We start from the raw sequence: 21,865 nt of genomic DNA, 5'->3' as shown, positions 1-21,865 counted from the left end.
TGTTAATAAACTATGTGCAAATTTGAAGGTATCCGTGGTTTGCAGAAACATAAAATGCCAACATTTTATTATGTCGACTGAGCTGTGATGTCCAGTGTTGGGCAACACCGAACATAACATGTGTCACAATATGTGGATATAAAAGAATAGAGGTAGCTTGCTTTTTATGATCCAGTAAAGCCATTTCCAGTGCAACCCTTCTCGTTGCCAATGTAAGCACGCCTTATTTTAAAGAGATCATAACACAACAACTTGAATGATAATGAATGTAAAAATACTGCCTGACAATGCACGACACTTCCAGCGGGTGTTGTGGTGGTGCTGCGACAATCAACGGGTAAATCCTACAGCAAAACCACCACATCATCTTAATGGAAGTATGATTCGGCTTTATCCTTGGCGCTATTTTTAACTTCGTATGTTAAGTTTATTAATGTGCATATCAGTTGTTGATCTCAATGAAACTTGCATATTCCTAATTTTGTTATATTAACAGCACATTTCCTACATTTATAAGCAGGACAACAGTGTGTATGTCTGTTTTGGGTCAAATGTAACAATAGAACAAATGTATTTATTGATATAAAGTGTGATTGTCTACAAGCAGGCAGGTGAGTGTGTGTATATATGTGAGTCAGTACACGTTTGTGTGTGTGATCTTGTGTGTGTGTGAGTGCGAGACTGAAAGAGGCATTGCAGATGCTGAAGCTTTGTGCTTGTATAAAGCAGCTGTTCCATCCACCACTATAATTTTGTCACATGCTCAGAAAGTGTTGCCCCAGACAGTAACGGTGCCCTGCCCCTACCTGAGATTTCCCTGGAGGTTTCTCCACCCCCAGGTGGGTAACCCTGATGCCCCCTTTCACTTTCCCAGGAATGTGTCATTCTTCTGCACATCACACTCACATCACGTGTTCGTTTGGTGTGTGCCATCACGGTTTTTCTCTTCATTTAATTCACTCTGAGAGGCCTGAAACTGCACTGTTGGTTTGTAGGTATGACTGCTCGACACGCCGTATGTTCACAGAGAAGTAAATTAGGTTAGCTGTAAGACCACCACCCCACTATCCACATGCCTGCACTCCTCTACATGCATTTGCCTTGACGCTTGGTGCTGTCACTAATTCGTGCTGTGCCTGTCTTCGTATTTGTGTAACTGTATGACATATGAAGTCATCATACAGGAGGTACAAAGGGATTGGGAAAGCTGGGTTTTACTGACACTGTTGGCTCTAGTGAAAGGCCAGCTGTCTAAATTTAATGGCACAAGGTATCAGATCATTTACACACTGTGTGAATCAGTAAATCCCTGCCTCCTTGATCACTTTACAATATAGATATGCAATGACCAGATGCTCTACGATCAAAACATGAAACAACATACCACATTTTAGCTTTAATAATAGACATATTTTGGACATACTATATCGATTTTAATTGAATTTTAATGATTGATTTGGGTTGTTTTCTAGCCACACTTGCTGCATGGACGGGCAATGTTGGTGTATCAGCCGGTCGGTCCAATACTTTGACTGAAACATTTAAACATCGGATGGATTTCCTTCCATAAAAATACCTGCTAAACATCAGCATGTGCGCACAGCACGTTAGCATGCTGGTGTTAGCATTTAGTTAAAGGAATCACTGGGTCTAAGGCTCACAGAGCTGCTAGTGTGGTTATAGACTCCTAATCTTGTTTGAAATAGAGTGCTGCAGGAATGAGTCCTCAAACCTGGAAATATGTTAGCATTTTTGCATTGCCGGTTCACTCGTCTCAGAGTCATTTTTTTGTCAAGGGAACCAGTGCGATGCTAACTTCTGGGTTAGCCTACAAAAAACATCGTCCCTGCAGAACTCTATTGCCTTCACTCAAATGTTGCCAATTAGGATTTTGGCTATCTGGTCATTAGATATTTATAATTTGTTTGTGCAAGCATTGTCTTGCGAGGCTGCCGGCAGTTGTGCTCCATGCTTGCTGCTCCAGCCTGGCGCTTTGTCTGCTGTACAGAAGCGGTAGCAGAGGGGAAAGAGCCAGTAGAGACTGATGGGAAGAAACCAGAGCCTACAGAGCCTGAGCCATCACAGGCTGTGGTGGCTCAGGAGCCGAGCCCTGTCGAGAACGGCTCAAACCAACCACAGACTGGTGGGGTTGGGGTAAAAGAGCAAGCAGAGTCCGATAACTCTACTGTTAAGGAAGAGGTCCCTTGCTCTCCCCCACCAACTGGTAAGTATACTTCTGAAACATGAATCAGTCCCATTTCTCTCTCAAAATGCACGTTTACCCCTCTAGCTCCTCCACTTAAAATGCTACTGACACAAGCCCTGAAAGTCTTACTAGTCATTTCAGTTTACACTGCAGCAGCTCAGCGTACACGATCTAATAAAACCTAGACTTACTCTTGGTTGAGCGCTAAGAATGCTATGGACTTCACTCTTACTGATTGAAGCCATGCATTGATTTATCATTTGCTCTTAAAACAGTGCGCTAATTCCTACATTGCATGCAGATTTTAAAGAAATATTAAGTTAAACCTGCGGGACATGCAGTGACACAGTAATACTAGGTGCAGTGAAATTAGAAATAAGGACTAATAAGGACTAATAAAAAAGGACTAATACTTAGATAATTCAATCCTGAAATGGCAAGGTGATGCAAATTGTTTGTAAGGTGAGTCATCAAGCTCAATTCTTTATTCCATATTAGAGAACTTGTCAGCAGAACAACAAGGCAACAGACGAAATCAAAGACACATACACTAAATATAGTGCTGACAAGGCGGTCGGCTGGTTTTCTTATCAGTTTTGTCGATGTGGTATCTTCCGTTGAGTTGGAGCGAATTGATCTTCATTGTGTAGACGCAGGGACACCGTCCATCCCGGGTGACGAGCGGAGATTCGCTGACGTAACGTAGGATTTCAAGCTTTCGCTCGGCTTGGTCATGAGCATTTCTTAAAGATAGGAGTTGCAGCTTCTGCCTCAAGGTTGTGTGTGTGTGCACGCTGCAGTGCTTTTGTTTCAGCAGCTTGAAAAGCTTGCGGCAATGAGCACAAAAACCTTCATGATCCCACACTGTCTTATCTCTCAGACATGCAGTAGTCAGATTCTTGTAGAGCGCAAACCAAATTATTGGTTGACATTTTGGTTTCTTTGTGTCCAAAGAACTGCATGTTATCTTCCATTCAGTCAAATCATTTCCCCCGCATGTGATTGGTGGCCTTGTTGGCGTGCCAATGATGGACTTGGAGCTTTTTGATAGGTCGGTCTATTTGTCAATGACAACTTTATTGCAGATGATGATGATGCTGCAGCCACTACCCCATCCCCTACACCCCAAGCAGGTTGGTACCCTTAACAACCCTTAATACTTCCTAATTTAGTCCTTTTCATCTCATCCTTTGAGGATGTTGGCGCACTCAAATCAGCTCACATAAAAACCTTGTGAGTGCTTTGAACATTTTGAGAAGAGCGCTAAAGTACTCTTAAGTTTCCAGTTTGATCGTATGCCAGGTTTTTATTTGGTCAGCTAAATTGTGGCTTTTATAAGGATCTGGGGTAGTAATAAAATAATACAATTTTTAATTCACCTAATAGTTTGGGGGTTTTTTGTGTATAAATTGCATCATAACGTTATCTGTTCAGGCATCGGCTCAAACATCTGCACAGTTGGTACATGGTTTAAACATTTTCTCAGACGTATTTTCATGTCAAATCTTGTAATATTCTGATGTATGTCTGTCCACTGACATACATGTACTAAATGCGTGCAAAATGTTCTCACAAGTGCATCAACCTTTATTTACTCATCTCAAATAAAGGTATGGATGTGAAAATTATATTTTACATGTATATATTCTGCATACAAAATAAATACATGGTCTCGTAATGTGTATTTGCATATTAATACACATCCACGTTATGTCCAATATATTGTTTAAAATCCACTAAAAGGGAATGCTGATAAATCTCAAGTTTTGAATATATATTGCCAAATGATTAATTAAATTTAACAGGATATCGTTAAATTTAGCTCTGATTTCTAGCTGTTGAGTCTTAACAGATCATGCTAACAAACCAGCCTAGCTTACGTTACGTGTTCAAACCTTCTCTGGGCATTGGTATTCCCTTTAATGTGGATACACTTTCTTTCTCTCTTTCTTTCTTTCTTTCTTTTGTTTCTGTAAAATACTCAGGCATTTTTGTGATAATCTACTTATTTGCTGTCTTAATATCAAAACAAATTTCATTTCTTTGCCTTGACAACATACACGTATTTAGCCTAGCTTAAGGACTTGATGCAGAAGCAGAAGATAAGCTAGCCTCAGTCTAGATCAAATAAAGTTACTTAAAAACTTACATTATCACCGTCTTCTATCTTGTTAGCTACCAAGTTAGTGTCCAATACAATCAAGAGTAAGCTAGGTTTTTCACCATTGTGTGATGTCACTGCTTTCTAGTTAAAACACAGTATCTCATATTATATTTCTTCGCGCTACAAACAGAGTTATTTAAATATTTCATTTCAAAAAGACAGTTTAGAGATTTAACTTTCCCTCTCCACTTATAGCTCATGCTAAGCTAGGCTAAATACTGTACCAACAGTACAGAGCCACTGTTCTTCTAATCTAAAACATGGTAAGGCAGCAAATAAGTTTATTTACCAAAATGTAAGAGCATTGTAAAAGATCTTGGTTCTATTTTAATTTCACTTATATGTAATCATTTGGGATTCTGTGAGGGACAATCTGGGATGGTTTCCATTAAAAAAGCTAAAGTAAATAAAGCTGCTGTACAGTAGGAAAATAACCAATTTGCAAAACCAGTAAGTCTTTTTTGTTTCTTTTTTTAGCTTTAATAACAGACATATTTTATACATAATTTATTGATTTAGAAAAATTTTAATGATTAAACCAGTTTGTTTTTAGCCACACTAGCAGCATGGATGGTCAATGTTGTCAGATTTAGGCACAAACTTTGTTGGGGATAGAAGAAGTCTTGTCTTGTTTTGGCATACCTGTTTTTTAACGCTCAAAGCCAGACATTAAAAAATGTCCCTTTTGTCTTGTGAAAATATCCTTGTTAAATATATGCAGTTCTGTTTCTGTTTATTTCAGTTTTACAAGATAAATGACTTCAAAGATGAGGAATATATGGTTGGTTTGGCAGATGTACATTGGGTTATATTCCAGAACTGCTTCCCTTTAGCTTTTCTAATGGAAAACATCCAGCAGCGAGTAAAACCCACACTGATGTAAACACAACATTCATCAAGTTTCCCCTGATTAATTTCAATGATAACTTTGTTTTTTTCACAGAAGATGCCAATTCACTCAAGAAACTCTCTATTGAGCTGCCTAGTAAGATCCCTCTATTAAATCCTACAGCCATTTTAGTACCTATGCCCAAACCAGTAGCTACTCTAAATCAGATCTCCCCACTATCTGATTGTAGGAAACATGTTGGAGACATGTTTATCTGTAGATAATCCTGTGTGTTTGAGTTAGCTTTCCAACAGAGGAACGTCAAGATGTTCAAAATTTCCTTGCTAACACATAACCATAAAATATTAATTCTTCTTCTTTAAGTTGATTAGACTTTCCGTGTTACACGATCATGTTTTCTGTTTCACATAAATTGCCATTTATGTGCATACATTTGGAATTCTGATCATAACAGTTTTCCCTAAGTATTGATCAGACCCTTTCAGTCAGAATTCCTCGGATCAGTGCTTGTAGATCTAGAATTGCTTGCTAGTTTTTGCTTTTTATGTGTGTGTGTGTGTGCTTGCTTCAGTGGACTTTACAGTAATATTTATTAAAATATGCTGTAAATTTCTCTCTCCTCTGTTTAGATGATAGCGTCCCTGTGCCAGCCATGGGGAGAAAAGACTCAGGTAATAAAGTAGTCAAAAGAAGACTTATGGTCATTTTGTTTCTCACACAATTTAGACCGGTATCAGCACGATCAGACTGTGGCTCAACCAGCTTCCTGTTTTCCGTCATGGCCGTTCAAATGGAGGCATTTGTAACGGCTTTCCATAATTTAGGCTCATTTGTCCCAACGTGAAAAAGATCCTCCTGTCCTCCTCGCCACATTTTGGTGCATTCAGTCCTTTTCATTTGTCTTAGAATAAAGGATTAAATCAAAATGTAATGGCAGTGACCTCCGACTGTAAAGAAGACCGGAGCCGCAGGGGAATGAAGAAATTCACAATCACACTGAGTTTTTACTTTTTATTTTGCAGAAATGTCCCTTAAAGGCGCCCTCATCCGGAAATTAGACGCCCTTTTCGTGTTTCATACCGTCTCTTTCATGCTTTCCATGTCGCAAAAAGCTTAAATTCTGCTGCTGTACGAAGTGAGACGACTGAGAGTGAGAAAATGTGTCTGTGTCCGTCTATCTGTCCGTATAACTCTTCTTCGGTCAGACTTAAACTTTCAGATCAGAGATGAAAGGTAGGTGTATGAATTTCCTCTACTGTATTGTTGTATTTTTCCTTGCACAACGGCAACGGAGAGCACTGTGTGATGTGTGTGTTTCCCCTGACTGATCAGTGTGGTCGTTGGGAGAGGGCCAGGCCCCGGAGGACCTGGAAAAGCCTATTGACACCCCGCCACTGTCCACGCTGCTGATAGAGAAACCCTCAAGTGCCACTGTCCCTGTAGGTGAGTGAGAGCGCAACAAAGAGGAGGAGTTGAAGATGGTTGAAGACATTTGGGGAAATACGCTTATTGGCTTTCTTGCTGAGAGAAGCGAAGAATGATACCACTGTCATGTGTGTGAGGTAAATGCAGCTGGAGCCAGAAGCCGTTAGCTTAGCTTAGCACAAAGACTAAAAACAGAGGGAAACAGCTAGCATGGCTCTGTCTGAAGGTAACAATATACTCCTAGAGGCACCTCTAAAGCTCACTAATTAGGATGTTGTATCTCGGTACGTGTTCTCAAGGTATAACGTGTTTATTAGTGAGCTTTTTCTCTGTGATCTTACCGTTTTTCGTCTCTGAAGGCGGAGACATCGTCTTTGTTGCCAAGGTGGAGGCCAAAGATCTTCTCCGCAAACCCACTATCAAGTGGTTTAAAGGAAAATGGATGGATCTGGCCAGCAAGACGGGAAAGCACTTGCAGCTCAAGGAGACCTTTGACCGTTTCACCAAGGTACCGTATCTACGCCTACGTGAGTACACACTGATGGAGGAGCCACTCTACCAATTCTTATATATCACCCTCTGGCAGATCCACACGTTTGAAATGCACATCATCAAGGCCAAAGACAACTATGCTGGAAACTACAGGTGTGAAGTCAGCTACAAGGACAAGTTTGACAGCTGTTCCTTTGACTTGGAAGTTAAAGGTTGGTTCAAGCGTCAAAGTGCATCACGTCAATTCCAAAATGTCCACGAAGTGAGACCAGCTTATGTGTCGTTACTGTCTTGCAGAAGCTGAACAGGCACAGAGTATTGATATTCGATCAGCTTTCAAAAGAAGGTAATGATACTACAAGACATGGTGATATTGTGACGGAATCAACAGTTATGAAATCATGGTGCTACAGTACAGTATTTCCCTTTCTTGGCATTCATTTCAGAAACAAGGCTCTCTGACAAATTATTTACACTAATGAATGCTCCTGAAAAGTAAAGAAAAGAACATGTGCGATGAATATTTCACCTTCAAGTAATATTATCGTATGACATATGAAGTGTGACAAGATGGTTGTAATAATGTCATTAACCTTTCTCAAAGGTAATCACAAATCAACCAGCCGACTCGATGTGTAAATGAAGGCCAACGCTTGCATTTTAGAAATCTCCCTCCGAACAATGTATCTGGAAAGCAACGCAAAGCATCCCAGTTTCATGTTGCCGCTCAGTAATGTTGCCTCAACATTGCGGAAACACTGCGGCAATATTGCCTGGGACCGCTCTGGACGTGTCTTACACAAAACACCTTGTCTCAAGCTTTTTATCCGGCAAAAAGACAAGAAAAGGGTTTCTGTGTAAGCACCGATCGTGTGTTAGCGCGAAGCTAACAGATCGATTGGCGTCAGAGTCGTTGCTTTGTGTTGCTCCTTTAGCATTGTTTTTCTAGTGCCTTGTAACCGATTCAAGTCTGATCTTTATTAATCTCTCCTTGTTAACAACAGCAGTGAAGGACAAGACGATGCAGGGGAGCTTGACTTTAGTGGTCTCCTTAAACATAGGTGAGAATCCCATCCCGACCCTGAGTGGATTTTGTCCTTTTTTCAGAATTTATAAACCCTTTTCATTCTTTTAGATATGCTTCTTTTTTCTTTCTTTCAAGTCTTTCCATAAGTCTGGTTCATGTTAGGCTACTGTTTGAGTGGCAAATACATATCAACAGATGATACAGTGCTTTACCAGAGGTTTTCAAAGTCTAACACTGTGGGCCTCCCCTCAGAGGAAATTGGCCAAACTGCGCTGTCTCAACACCCCTGTTAACTGACATGACTCATATAGTTGACAGTGTTGACACTAAAAGTATGCCGAATTGGCTAATAGCAATTCCTATTTTCGTTTTAGCCACTAAGATTCAGACAGCTATCGCTGGACTACTTTTACACCGAAGAAAATCTAAAATCGATATGATTCTAAGGCAAGTTCTGAAGCTACGCAGAGTGACCTTTTTCTCTGACTTCTGTGCAGATTTATTGACTTTTATGAGCAATGAGCATCATAAATAATTATATCCTCAGAAAGTACAAGTCGTATTGAATCTAAAAATATGAGTATCAAACCTGTGAAGTAAGATTTGACAGAGACTTTGACGCAAATTGTGGGATTCGCGCTTGAAGGATTTTAAAGTCTCTCCCTCCACGCCCCCTTTAAACTCTCCGACACCCCTCTGGGAGTTGTGCCTCACAGTTTTGAAAACCTCTGCTACACCAAAGCTGCTCTGGCAGCTCAAAATAAACACCATGATGCATATTTCAGATGATAGAGTGCAGCGTTTAAGTGTGAGTACAAATAGTCCTAGTCAGTGAAACCATTCACCAGCTTAATTACACATTTATTGTGGGCTTGTCTTCTTCTTCTCCCCCTACATATTCAGAAATCAAAGGTTAGTAGAGAAAAACCCCCATAGGTTTTTAGAACGATTAGACCTTACTGCGGGTGAGTACTATAATCCTGTAGAGTCCCCAGCATGACGTGTAGCTCTAGGAATTGGACGAGCAAGAGTGTTGGCCTCCTGTAGTACGGTAACACTTCATTTGAAGGCAGCATCACTAACCGCTCGGTCAGCACTCATTAATGATGGAAATGGACCCGGCATCATAAACACTCGGGTGACGGCTCTTCATCGAGACATGAAGCCGAACGCCACCGTTATGAAGCGGAGTACAGCATTTTGAATGATTAATGAAGTGCTGGAGTGCCACGGGGAAATGATGCAGCAAAAAATAGTGTTATCGCTACATTGTCATTTTATTTCAATTCAAGAAATATAAAGGCAAATACCACCATGTTTATTTCAGCCTTCTTGATAATTGCCTGAAAATAAACAGATGAGAAAACACAAACGTAGAATGGAATAATGTTGTTTTTATGCTATTCACCTACAAACCTTTCAGACATTTGGGAAAATGTCTATGAATGGCTGATTGAATGGTCTTTGTACAAACTAATGGGTAAAACTCATGTGCAGGGAGACATTATTGACTTGGATCTCACAAATCTAACGTCTCATAGGGACACTTTCATCATCTAACAATCTCTGAAGTGATTACTCAAACCAACAGCAAACAAAGGGATGGGCCAGTTTGTGAGAGCAACATTACGCGGACGTTAAAATCTTTGTTGCCGTTTTCCCCCGTGAATCCCTGCATGCTGCATTTCAACACACGTAAACATTTGGCATTAAAATGTGCTGAATGACACATTTTTCTCACCAGATAGGAAAGAAAAATCTCTCCTTTATTGCTCTGTGTCTGCTCCTGTGTTCTGTTTTAACCCTACAGCACTGATTGTTTCACGTCGTGTCCAAACTAAAAGAACCCATTCTTTAATTCTCCTTCATCCAGCACCCCTTTGTGTTTCCCTTTTCATCGTTCAGTGCAAGATAGAGACCTTTTAGAGCTATTTTATAACCATTATTATTTTTATTTTAGAACTAACACAACCGCTTTCTTCCCCCAGAAAAACATGTGTATGATAGATGTTAGAAACACTACGATGTTGCATCGAAGGTTTTAACCGAATTAGATCTATGGGTGGGAACATTGTTTGAGAGGATCTACATTCCCTGTAGATTCAATTCATTTCATTTTCATAGATAAGTTCCTGGCAACCCCTTGCTAAATGCTCACAATGCATCCCTCCATTCCCAAGTTGCAGAGAGAGTTCAGGGTTGTCCACGTGATTCACTGAACCTTTATCTGGATGATCAGTAGCCAAACTGTGTTGTGCATTGATGGCTTTGTTCTTGGATCTATAAAACTCCCTTTTCCCTATATTCCCAATTATGTACAATATTGTAGCTAATAGTTACAAGTAGACACGTGTAGTTGCAGAAGAGCAGGAGGATCATACAGAGAGACTGCATGTGAAATACAGCAAAATAGACATGGCTACACATATAGTTTTTACTTACTTACTAAGTAGGGCCACCCCCCCTCGTTAAAATTAACAAATCACCTACTGATATTTACACTAATTATAAGTCCTCCTTCTGCCATGTTTATATCCTGAACATATCCGATGAAATCCTGCTGTACACACATGACAAAAAATCCACGGACACGATTAACCGTCCACAACTTCTAAGCAAATTTAGAGGACGCCAGCTGTGTTTTGTGTTAATCGTGCTTCCACTTCTGTCACAGTTAACATTTGACTCCACACACACATAGACCGCTCATCATGCCCATCCCTTTGTGTGACATGTCCTGAGGAACGCTCTGCAGGGAAATGTGATGTGCAAACCAGGGAAAACTTTAATCGAGTTAAATAAACTGATGATCAAGCTTAAGGGTGTTCTCCTGGCTCTACCAACGCCTCAGAGAGTTTCCTGTTCTGGAGATCAATGAGCAGTTCCTTAGGACACGTTGCAAACACCAGTCTATGACTCCGACCCTCACAAATGTCACTCGTGTCCGGCACCGTTAGGGAGGTGAAACAGCAGGATGACGCCCCAGAGGTCGATGTCTGGGAGATCCTGAAGAACGCCCGCCCAGATCAGTATGAGAAGATTGCCTTTATGTACGGCATCACGGATCTGAGGGGTCTGCTGAAGAGGATGAAGAAGATGCCGAAAGAGGAGAAGAAAAGCGAAGGTAAATCTGCGTTTTTCGCAACTTTTGGATGCGTTGCCACATCCGCCTTGGTCGTATGAAGATAAACTTGACCTTTTAATGATTTTTCCTGACTTGACTTTTCAAAGCCTTTGCAAAGAAACTCGAACCAGCGTATCAGGTGGACAAAGGTGGAAAGATCCGCTTGGTGGTCGACCTGGCCGACCCGACAGTTGAGCTGAAGTGGTACAAGAACGGACAGGAAATCAGGCCCACGCCCAAGTACGTCATGACATATTGCTTTCAGTCTGTCCTCTGTGTCCTCTCCCCTTCAACTCTGCACAAATGAAACGTGTTTCTCAACAAAGGCGTTTGATTTGTGCCATCACTCTTCTGTACCAGTTCTCTCGTAATATGTGTTTTCATTCTGTCGCCACTCAAAAGCACAATGGTTCACATGGTTTACACCTCAAAGATTCATTGTCCTCAAATCACATGGGCTACAGTTTTACAAATACCCCCATAGAAATATATTTAAACCAAAAAGAGGTTTAGTAAGACATTATTTCTAGTGTAACACTACAGAGTCACACCACAGCCAGATCAGTCCACTCTACTGTGAACCATTGCTAGTGAACAAATGACGATCTCTCGACTCTAATGTGGCTCTAATCAATCTCACACACACATATTAGGAACATTATGAATTCACAGGGCTTTATATCAAGGCCCCTAGAGCTACATTGGGTGTAAATGCGGTGTATGATGTCAACTGTTCATTGCTATTAACTGTGTATGTCCTCCTCTGTACAGGAAAAAGGTGGTACCTCCTTCACAGGTCTTTAACCAAGCCTGGCTTTGGAACAAATACAATGGTTGCTAAATCCTGCACTATAGGTTGATAAAGACAGATGATTAGTAACCTTAATAACAGGAATGCTATTGTTATGTTGGCATCATGATTAAGTTTAGTTCAAATCCATAAGACACACTTTGGGATTTTTTTTGTTTTCAAAAGCTAAAACTTTATAGCTGCTCCAACTAACATTCAGTTTTGACAATGAACCAAATGTGTAACTCCCAGGAGTTCCCCCACTACCATACAGTGCTTTTTAGCATCTTTTAGCTAGTTGTTTTGTTTTTAATGGCTCACAACTTCAATGTTTAACTTTGTTCAGTCCCACTACTCTCATCAGCTTCGTTTTACCAAAAAAAAGTGAGCATAGTGGAGCAGTTAGCAGCAAAAGAGCCAGACATCTTCCTCTGGAGTTTGTGGAGACCGAAACGTGACTCTAAGTGAATGCTAACGTTGCTACATATCTGTTTACTGTGAGCCATGAATAAGCCACTGTTTGTTAACAAATGTGCCGTATCAACTTAAAAGATGATCATATTAACCACTGAAGCGTAATAAAATGTTTTTATGTCTTCATTAAATGTTCCCCAGCAACACTGAGACGTGAGGGACCGTTGTGCGAACATCCAACAACCCAATAATCCATCACGTCCTCCTTAATGTGGGGACAGTGGCTCTTTATACTACTTGACCTGACTTTCTGGCTGAAAGCCCTGAAGTCAATCTGTCCTTCTAACCACGTTAACCATGAAATTCTTGCATTAGACAGGGACCATTTTTGGCTTGATGTCACCCAGCCAGCGTTTGCTGTGTCCCAATCCAAATAAATGTAGATATTAATTTAAGAGGTTTTATTAAGCTGTAGAAAAGTTAAAAACAGATATGAGGATTTAAACTAGGTAAACTCTACAGTATGTCCTGTTCAAAGCCAGGCAAAGTTAAAGCCATCTGGGAGGTTATTGCTGTTTTCTGGTTTTGGTCGCCTGTGCCGTTTTTCTCTGGGGCTTCCTGGTCCGAAGACTTCACTTTTTCTTTAGAAACTGTTGACGTCTACGAATACCCCTCCAAGCATGATGTCTCTCTGTCTTTATCTGTCTGTCATATCATGGTGTTTCTTCCTGTCTGCCATTATCACTTCCTGTAAACTCCCTGTGCTCCGGCTCCATTCTGGCTCCGCTGCTGCACTTTAGTCAAAGGAAGTAAGTCCATCCATCTAGTCGATTCTTCCTTTTTACATGTCAGAGTTTTGGTGTGATCCCGCCTGCATGTTGAGTGTAACAATGATGTTGCAGTTATTTACTTTGTCAACATATTTTGATTTAAAGATTTCAAACTTTATCTTTCTTTTACTTATTATCCATTCTTGTACATATGTCTGTCACACAGTTATTAGTGATGTGACTAATGGACTTCCTGTTTAGGTATATCTTTGAGCATAAGGGCACACAAAGGATCATGGTCATCAACAACTGCTCCATGATGGATGACGCAGCCTATTCTGTAGCTGCAGGAGATGAGAAATGCTCCACAGAGCTGTTTGTCAAAGGTACCTCGATTAACTGTTCATCTTCGTTCACTGTATGTGACCAGACATACAGCAGATTTGTTAGTATGCCTTGCTATCCGCCCTTGTTCAGTTTCCTTCCCCTCTCTTGTCTTATAGAATTGCCAATCAAGATTGTTAAAGGTATTGAGCCTGTGAAGACCACAGTGAATGAGAGGATTGAGCTGGAGTGTGAGGTGTCAGAGGAAGGTGCTCAGGTCAAATGGTGAGACTCAAGAAGCATTTCAAGATTCATATTTTAATAACTTGCTGAGGGGATTACAAGCGTCTTCAAGCCTGGACAAAGTTATGTGTCAGAGGTTGCATTACGAGTCAAACTAGACTGCTGTGAGGCCGAACAAAAGAAGAAGCCACTATTAAAAATGTTGTGAAAGAAGGAAAGGAAATTAAGAGACAAAACAGAAATATCCATGTTTTAAACCAAACTTCTGGGCCACTGGAGTTTAGATTATGTACGAGGCGCACTTCAATGCACTGTGCTTGTATCTAATTTAACCCTTGCCCCTGTAATAAAGCTTTCCAATTTATCTTGACGGCACCTTTAATGTAACCATGATACATTCATGTTAAGCTTTTGCAAACTGTTGGTTCAAACACTACTTCCTGCTTCAGGATGAAGAACGGCGTTGAGGTTCCAACGGGAGTGCGCTCCAGATACCGAGTTAAGTCTGAAGGAACAAAACACTTCTTGGTGATTGATGACGCCTCCAAGGAGGACACTGGAACGTACTCCGTCATGGCTTCTGGAGGCACATCTGAGGCTCACGTACAGGTTGACTGTATGTAGCGTCTCTGGCCTTTTTATGATGTATGTTTGTTTGTATGTTTTTCAAAGGGATTCATATTAATTAATCATCTCTTTTCTGTTCTGTACCCTTCTAATACTGTTATTAGTGAAGCCACTGAAGATTTACCAAGACCTGCAGGATATGACGGTGAAGCTGGGTGAACCCATCAAGCTCCAATGCGAGATTTACCCCGGCAACGTCCCGGGTCGCTGGTACAGGAATGGACAGCTAATCCAACCCAGTGACCGCATCAACATCATTCACAGAAATAAGTATGTAATCCCTGTTCTAAAGAGTCTGTTCAATCAAAAACAAATTTGCACTTAATCTTATTAACCTCATTATGTCTTTTTTAGGATCCATCGTCTTGAAATTGCGACCAGCTCCCTTCACGACGCAGGAGATTACACTTTTGTACCAGAGGGATATTCACAGAGCCTCTGTGCCAAAATTCACATCATTGGTACGCAACACATGCTTCATTAGATCAAAGTATTTTACACATTGACAGCCTAACTTTATAATTTTGATGATATCATATCTGCAGACCCACCGAGGGTGCACTTGGAGAGCTTGAACTTCCCCGACAACACGGTGACGATTGTGGCAGGAAACAAACTTCGCTTGGAGATCCCCATCAGTGGAGAGCCAGCTCCCAGAGTGGTGTGGATGAAGGGAGAGAGGGTGAGCTTTAATCTTTTTAGTCTTAATCTCCAATAAAGGCTAAAGGTTCAGGAAGACTGGCACTGACCGAATAAGTGTTCGTTTGGCATAGGTGATCCTTGAGTCGGGCCATCGTGTCCGAGCTGAAACACACGGCGACCAGACCAGCCTGACGATTGAAGTCACAGAGCGGGAGGACAGCGGCAACTACAAGATAGTCCTGCAGAATGAGGCTGGCGAAGACACGGCCAGTGTCAAGATCAAGGTTGTCGGTAAGTCGTCACAAAACAGTTGTGGACAGTTGAGAATTTATTTTTTTTTTTATCGTTGGTCATGGCCATATTGTCTCGTCTGCAGACATCCCTGATGCTCCAGAGGCTCCTTTGGTCCCTGAAGTGGGCGGTGATTGGTGCTCTATGACATGGGAACCACCAAAATATGATGGAGGTTCACCAATATTAGGTACACATCGCATCTTAGTTATTGACGCAGCTTATATGTGTGTGTTGGTATTAAATGAGAATCTTTCCGATCGTCCTCTGCAAGGCTACTTCGTCGAGAGGAAGAAGAAACAGAGCTCCAGGTGGATGAGGCTCAACTTTGACCTGATCAAAGAAACGCAATTCGAACCCAAGAAGATGATTGAAGGAGTGCCATACGAGGTCCGCATCTTCGCCGTAAATGCCATTGGTGTGTCCAAGCCGAGTGAACCATCGAAAGCCTTTACTCCCCTCGGTGAGTAGTCAGAAAAGGCAGCCTGACCTTTGAGCTGCTCCTGACAATGATCCGTCCAGGAAAGTATTAGCTTCAGTTTATCTAACAACCATTTCATAATAATGGAGGAAATTCCAAAGAGTGGGCCTCTGATAGTGTATGTGAGATCTGCCCTTGGTAACCCGGCGATGCAGCTGTTCCTCCCGATACCCCACCATCCCAAGCATTCTGACTGTGACCTCCACTGGACACGCAGGAGCTTTAGAGGATATTAAATATGTCTTTATGATGGTTGCCAAATCGTCTGCGGATTAGAGATTTAGGAGATCAGGTCTGTCAGAGGGTTCAATAGGAGTTAAATGTGATTCGGAATACAAGAATAGACGGCAAGAGCGGGGTCTAATGAGATCTGACATGGAGACTGATAGCATACCAGCCGGAGAGAGCGAGGCGCCCGGCTCACTTGTTCCTCACTTGCCAAAATGGATGTTTTCCGCTTTCGTTCACACCCATTGTTGGAACACATAAGGAGGGATGGTGGAGGTGGTTACGACTCTTCTGATCTCAAAAACCTTTATCTCAACTCAGCTGTGACCAGCGAGCCCACCATGCTGGTCGTGGATGATGTCACCGACACCACAGTGACCGTAAAGTGGCGTCCTCCTGAAACCATCGGAGCTGCCGGTCTGGACGGATACTTGGTGGAGTACTGCATAGAAGGAAGTGAGACAACCTCAAATGTTGTAAAAGGCCCCTACAGGCTGTGTGACGGTGATGAAAGTTGATGATTGATGACAATTTTTTTCAAGGTTTCATCCAGTTGCTTGTCAATAACTTCCGGGAGAGAGTCATAGAGTGAAGAAGGAAGTCTAATAAACATAAACATTTCATAAATAAGTCAACAACTCTCATGGTCCTAGCTCTAAGTAGCTTCTGTTTAATCACCATTCAGCAAGCCATTTATTGGTTGGGAACATTTTTCAAATAAATATTATGTTGTGACCAATATTTCATGAGACCCATTTCACACACACATCCAGTCAGCCTGTACAATCAGTGTATACGCAGTATGTAGGGGCCTTAAGTTGTTTCTACATGTTTGCCATAGCCCACAAACACAGAAGAGGAATATTCAGTGAATGCTGTAAACAAATTGCTTTTCGATTGGACTGTTTGTCCCCTTCAGCTGATGACTGGGTAATATCCAACAAGGAGCTGACAGAGAAGACCAAGTACACCATCACTGGGCTGAGTCCAGGGTGTAAAATCTTAGTTCGAGTCAAAGCCCTCAACGCTGCCGGAGCCAGCGCTCCACGCACCCTTCAGCACTCCATCCTGGTCAAAGAGGTTGTCGGTGAGCTCTGAAAACTGCCTTTGAGTTAATTTTTCTAACTGTTATTAAATTAGAACCTGAACTTTTCTGCTGTAACTTAAAAGCTGAAGGTTTAGGGGAAAAACATAGTATCAAACATTGATACTGACTACAAAGAGACCTAGAATAAACCCTCAATCATACACCTTGTGGTCGATCTCCTCCTCAGAACCTCCCAAGATCCGCGTCCCCCGACACTTGAAGATGACATACACTCGCAGAGTTGGAGAAGCAGTCAACCTTGTTGTGCCATTTATGGTAAAGCAGTGTCCCAATCAATCCTTCATCACTGCATCCCTGAGCAGAATAACAAACCCCGTGTGATGTCTGCAGGGCAAACCCAGGCCGAAGGTCACCTGGCTGAAGGACGGCCAGGCCATAGAGCCAACACACGTCAACATCCGCAACACAGACTGCGACAGCATCATCTTCATACGTAAGGCCGAACGCAGCCACTCTGGGAAGTATGAGATGAGTGTGCAGGTTGAAAACCACAAGGACACGGCCATTATTGACATACAGATCGTAGGTGAGTGAATGGACCTCCCTTAAATAACACGTGTACTTCAACTATTGTTACTTACACTTCTTAAGATTATACTAATAGGACCAAACAGTCTGATCATGATCTTTTCTGTGATTGTTAGACCTCCCTGGACCTCCTCAGGCTGTTACAATCGAAGATGTTTGGGGAGGAAATGTTGCTCTGGTCTGGACTCCTCCAAAAGACAACGGCAATGCCCCGATAACAGGTTACACCATTCAAAAAGCAGACAAGAAGACAATGGTAGGAGATCGATTCTACGAAGTATACTAAACTGAAACTGCGATGATGTATGTTTGATATTTACAAGCTTCGATTTGCTTCATAGGAGTGGTACACGTGCATTGAGCACTACCATCGCAACTGCATCACCATCACAGAGCTGGTGGTTGGAAACGAGTACTTTTTCAGGATCTTTTCAGAGAACATGTGCGGCCTGAGCGAATCTGCCACCCAAACCAAAAAGAGTGCCCTCATCGTTAAAGAAGGTAAGAATTACTGTCCTGTTTGTACCAAATAATAAAGTTCTGATGAGAGGAAAGTGCTTCCAAAGTCAAAACTCTGGAACAAATCTCAGTTTTCACATGTTGAACGTGTCAGTAAAGTTGCTGTTTCACTATTTCTTCCACAGCTGTTATCTGAAAGGTACTGTCAGTGATGTTTTCCACCCTGAAGTGAAGCCTGACTTTACAGCCTCACTGTCTAAACTAACAAGGGTCGGGCTATGACTGACAGGCCTTTAAACATTGTCGTTGTAGATTCAGCCGATGATAAACACGGAACATTGTCTTTCCCTCATCACTCAGGGAATTCCCCACATGATACCGCTCAGCACCAGTATCATGCACAACCCCATTCCTTTACCCTTACCCCCACAGGCATGCAGCTGAAAACGCACAATTTCGAAGACCACGACTTCAAAGAGGCGCCAAAGTTCACGCAGCCGCTGATAAACACTTTCGCCATCGCCGGCTACAACGCGACGCTAAACTGTAGCGTCCGTGCCAACCCAAGGGTAGGTGGTAGAACAAAAGGTACAAGAGGCTTATGTGTAGATTTAGTTGATTTATAGCAACGGCAAAAATATATTAAAGATTTTTTTTTTTTTCAATTTAAAACTGAGGGATTATCAGGACACGTTCACACATATGTCTGCTGGATTTACATCATCATGCATCTGACGTTTCTGTCGTCTGACTGCAGGCCAAAGTGATCTGGATGAAGAATAAGATGACCATCATCGACGACCCGCGCTACCGCATGTTTAGCAACCAGGGAGTATGTACTCTGGAGATCAGGAAGCCCAGCCCCTATGATGGGGGTATGTACACCTGCAAGGCCATCAACGACCTGGGAGAGGCCCAAGTGGACTGCAAGCTGGAGGTCAAAGGTTAGTGAGGACCAGGAGGCGAAGTCTGCGTGCCGTCCTGGGAAGCTGTCTGGATCTGAATCTGGTTTCCCAAAGCCTTTCTAGTTTAATTCCTAATTACTTTGGTAGCTCTTTTAAAACAGCTTGCATGGTGATTTCTTCATCTACAAAAGACAAACAAGTGAATTTTAAATCAAAATTAATCAGTAATAAGTTTTAAATAACTGGCTTTGGGAAACCAACTCTACAGGAGTACTAGTGTTTGAACTGTGTGCTACAGTCTACCAAAGGGCTGACCATAGGCGGACATGTAAGTATCCAATTGAGTTGCACCAGCTATTCCAAAATTCATGTGACATTCTTAGCAGCTTCAAAATGATGTATCAACCTGATACGTCAAATTTTGGAGCATTTTGTTTACTGGTTATGCTAATGTAGGGATAGTTCGCATAACATGGTGCTCTACACTAAGGGGCCGACCAGATGAGAATGCTCTTTTGCGAAAACGCACATGTATTGCATCGTCTTGGCCGACCGTCCACACGGATCCTGAAAACGCACTTTTTTGAAAACGGGTCTCAGGGTGGAAATCCGAAAAAGCAGCCCTCCCGTTTTCGTGTGGACAGCAAATCCGCATACTTTCCAAAACGATGACGCCACCGCCCCACCCCTCGACCTCTTGCCTTCGACCTCTGAACCCTACGACGTCTCATAACAACAACAACCACAATGGCGGACTACATGCTTGTGTTCGTGCTGCAGAAGACATTGAGTCTTTCTTGCAACTTACTCGCCTTGTTGAGTCGCAGCAGCAGTTCGACCTCATTAACAGTCCACACAAACGATTCTGGTTTCCTTGCACTAGCCATTTTCATCTTCTTCTTGTTGTGTTCGGTTTCTCCGTCTACTGTCTGTTTGTTTACAGCGCGCAAGCTTAATGCGCATGCTCCGTCTCCTCTTCTCCGTTTTTGGTGAATGTCAAGCGCCACCTATAGGCCTGGAATATGAACTATAGCGTTTTCGGTCGTTTTCAGCTGATCCGTATGGACGCAAATATTCTTGAAACGATGCAGTGGAAGACGGAGGAAAAAAAGATTGTTTTTGTCCGTGTGGACGGCCCCTAAAATAAAAGCATTGGCTGTTCAAAGTGGTACAGCGTGTGCTTTCTGTATGAATTAATGAACAGGTAAACTGTCCGAAGATTTGTGAAAGATAGACTTTCCTTTTGAGATAGTGCATGATGTAGCATCTCTTGTGCAAGAGACTATCTTAAGTGAAGAGGAAGAAAATGTAAGAGATGATGAGACACTGCTGTAACAATATGTCCATGAAAATAAGTTTTAGAAACGCTACAAGCTAGCAGTTAGCTAACATATCCATGCAACACTGAGCTTAAAGAGTGTGGTTCTCTGATGTAAGCTAATGTTACTTGGCCATTTAGCTTAACATTAGCATGACATTTTGTTATTTGCATATTTTTGTGAAGTAATTTAAAATCCCTCCATTTTATGTTTTAAACATCTAAAATTGAGCGGTATGCCCGATGTGTTCCACTTCATTATCTGTTTTACTGTAGACTAATATAATAGCAAGCTAACTTTTACTTTGTCAGTTAGCTCAATTGGCTAGCTAATTAACTAATAACAATCTCTACATAAGAATTGGTTTGTGTGGTGCATTCACATTCAACTCAACATGTTAAAACTTAGCAAAGTTTGAGCTTATGACTAGCTGGTGCAACTGGCTCCTAGACACCATTTATACAATAATAATCTGTTTCATATCATTGTGTGCAGTGCACATAATACCTGGTGACACTTTCCCATCACCACCACATGTGGAGGTTTATCCCTCTGTGTTCTCTATCCAGTCCATTCAGTCATCTTGTTCATCATCACAACACACCACGTCGACACACAGTCACACCTCAGTAGGCATAACTTATAGCGCTTTGGTGTTCTCGTGTCGTCCTAAACTATTCTCCACAGATTCCGGCATCTTCTTGGTGCCACACAGTTAACTCCTCATATAAAAGAGTTCAGTAATAACTCAGCTGTATTCCCTGGTGCACACATATAACTCCATGTAAACATTTTGTTAACCCCTCTTCTCTTCTCTCTCCCCCAGTCCAAACTCAAGAATTGTGAATGTATGTTCTCATATAAGGTAAGCTTTCATATGGTTTCGGCATATGAAGCTTATGTCATTCATTATGCATCTTTCAGCCGGCTTTTAACCTCGCTTGTCTCAGTCGGTGGGACTGTTGCAGCTGTTCTTCCTTTTGAAGGCAGTATACAGAGAAATAATTGTGAAATCAGGCATTAATGAAACAAAGTCTTGCACGACTGTGTTTGCCAAATTTATTCCACAGTTGTGCAGCTGGCTGAATTTAACAACCCTGTCTTAAATACTTTTTTTATTGACTGACATGAAATTGTGTGAATTCAAAGACTACCTCTCATGTATTTTGTGCCACAGACAAGGTGAGTAAAATGTTTGCAAACTTTCTAACCTGTGCCGGAAAAATAAAAAAAACGAAGCATCGTCTCTCTCCACTGTTAAATCAAATCGTACAGAACAATGCATACTAACACGGGGTATTTCCCATGTTCTATTTGGAACTGTGTTATAATAAATATGGAATTAATATGGAGTATTTCAGATGTTGGATCTGCATTGTATTTCAGTGGAATACATTGCTTCTAGTTCTGCAAGCTTGAGCAGATGTAGATTTACATACTGAGTGTGG

General features: G+C 41.7%; 1 protein-coding gene across 18 annotated transcripts in view; it reads left to right on the top strand.

Moving 5' to 3' along the window:
• mybpc1 (myosin binding protein C1) overlaps window positions 1–21,865 on the top strand; it is a 28,128-nt gene that overhangs the window by 5,154 nt on the left and 1,109 nt on the right. Inside the window, exons 3-34 of one of the 18 annotated variants that reach the window (XM_030439489.1) lie at window positions 768–839; window positions 2,009–2,224; window positions 3,292–3,339; window positions 5,314–5,355; window positions 5,850–5,891; window positions 6,553–6,663; window positions 7,005–7,153; window positions 7,232–7,349; window positions 7,435–7,483; window positions 8,142–8,198; window positions 9,068–9,076; window positions 11,122–11,288; window positions 11,396–11,528; window positions 13,293–13,301; window positions 13,524–13,648; window positions 13,766–13,871; window positions 14,279–14,445; window positions 14,561–14,726; window positions 14,811–14,917; window positions 15,002–15,138; window positions 15,230–15,389; window positions 15,475–15,579; window positions 15,664–15,852; window positions 16,420–16,554; window positions 17,018–17,185; window positions 17,373–17,461; window positions 17,537–17,732; window positions 17,851–17,990; window positions 18,076–18,235; window positions 18,626–18,762; window positions 18,951–19,137; window positions 21,244–21,282. In XM_030439489.1, coding sequence (XP_030295349.1) covers window positions 768–839; window positions 2,009–2,224; window positions 3,292–3,339; window positions 5,314–5,355; window positions 5,850–5,891; window positions 6,553–6,663; window positions 7,005–7,153; window positions 7,232–7,349; window positions 7,435–7,483; window positions 8,142–8,198; window positions 9,068–9,076; window positions 11,122–11,288; window positions 11,396–11,528; window positions 13,293–13,301; window positions 13,524–13,648; window positions 13,766–13,871; window positions 14,279–14,445; window positions 14,561–14,726; window positions 14,811–14,917; window positions 15,002–15,138; window positions 15,230–15,389; window positions 15,475–15,579; window positions 15,664–15,852; window positions 16,420–16,554; window positions 17,018–17,185; window positions 17,373–17,461; window positions 17,537–17,732; window positions 17,851–17,990; window positions 18,076–18,235; window positions 18,626–18,762; window positions 18,951–19,137; window positions 21,244–21,263 — 3,716 coding nt within the window. In that variant the 3' untranslated portion in view covers window positions 21,264–21,282. Of the gene's footprint in view, window positions 1–767; window positions 840–2,008; window positions 2,225–3,291; window positions 3,340–5,313; window positions 5,356–5,849; window positions 5,892–6,552; window positions 6,664–7,004; window positions 7,154–7,231; window positions 7,350–7,434; window positions 7,484–8,141; window positions 8,199–9,067; window positions 9,077–11,121; window positions 11,289–11,395; window positions 11,529–13,292; window positions 13,302–13,523; window positions 13,649–13,765; window positions 13,872–14,278; window positions 14,446–14,560; window positions 14,727–14,810; window positions 14,918–15,001; window positions 15,139–15,229; window positions 15,390–15,474; window positions 15,580–15,663; window positions 15,853–16,419; window positions 16,555–17,017; window positions 17,186–17,372; window positions 17,462–17,536; window positions 17,733–17,850; window positions 17,991–18,075; window positions 18,236–18,553; window positions 18,763–18,950; window positions 19,138–21,243; window positions 21,283–21,865 lie in introns of all 18 variants that reach the window. The other 17 variants (XM_030439487.1, XM_030439476.1, XM_030439485.1 and 14 more) reach the window with 17 other exon arrangements.

Source organism: Sparus aurata, chromosome 14 (assembly GCF_900880675.1).
Source record: "Sparus aurata chromosome 14, fSpaAur1.1, whole genome shotgun sequence".
Classification (NCBI taxonomy): domain Eukaryota; kingdom Metazoa; phylum Chordata; class Actinopteri; order Spariformes; family Sparidae; genus Sparus; species Sparus aurata.
The sequence above is the reverse complement of the archived record's forward strand: the minus strand, read 5'-3'. Positions and strand labels throughout refer to the sequence as shown.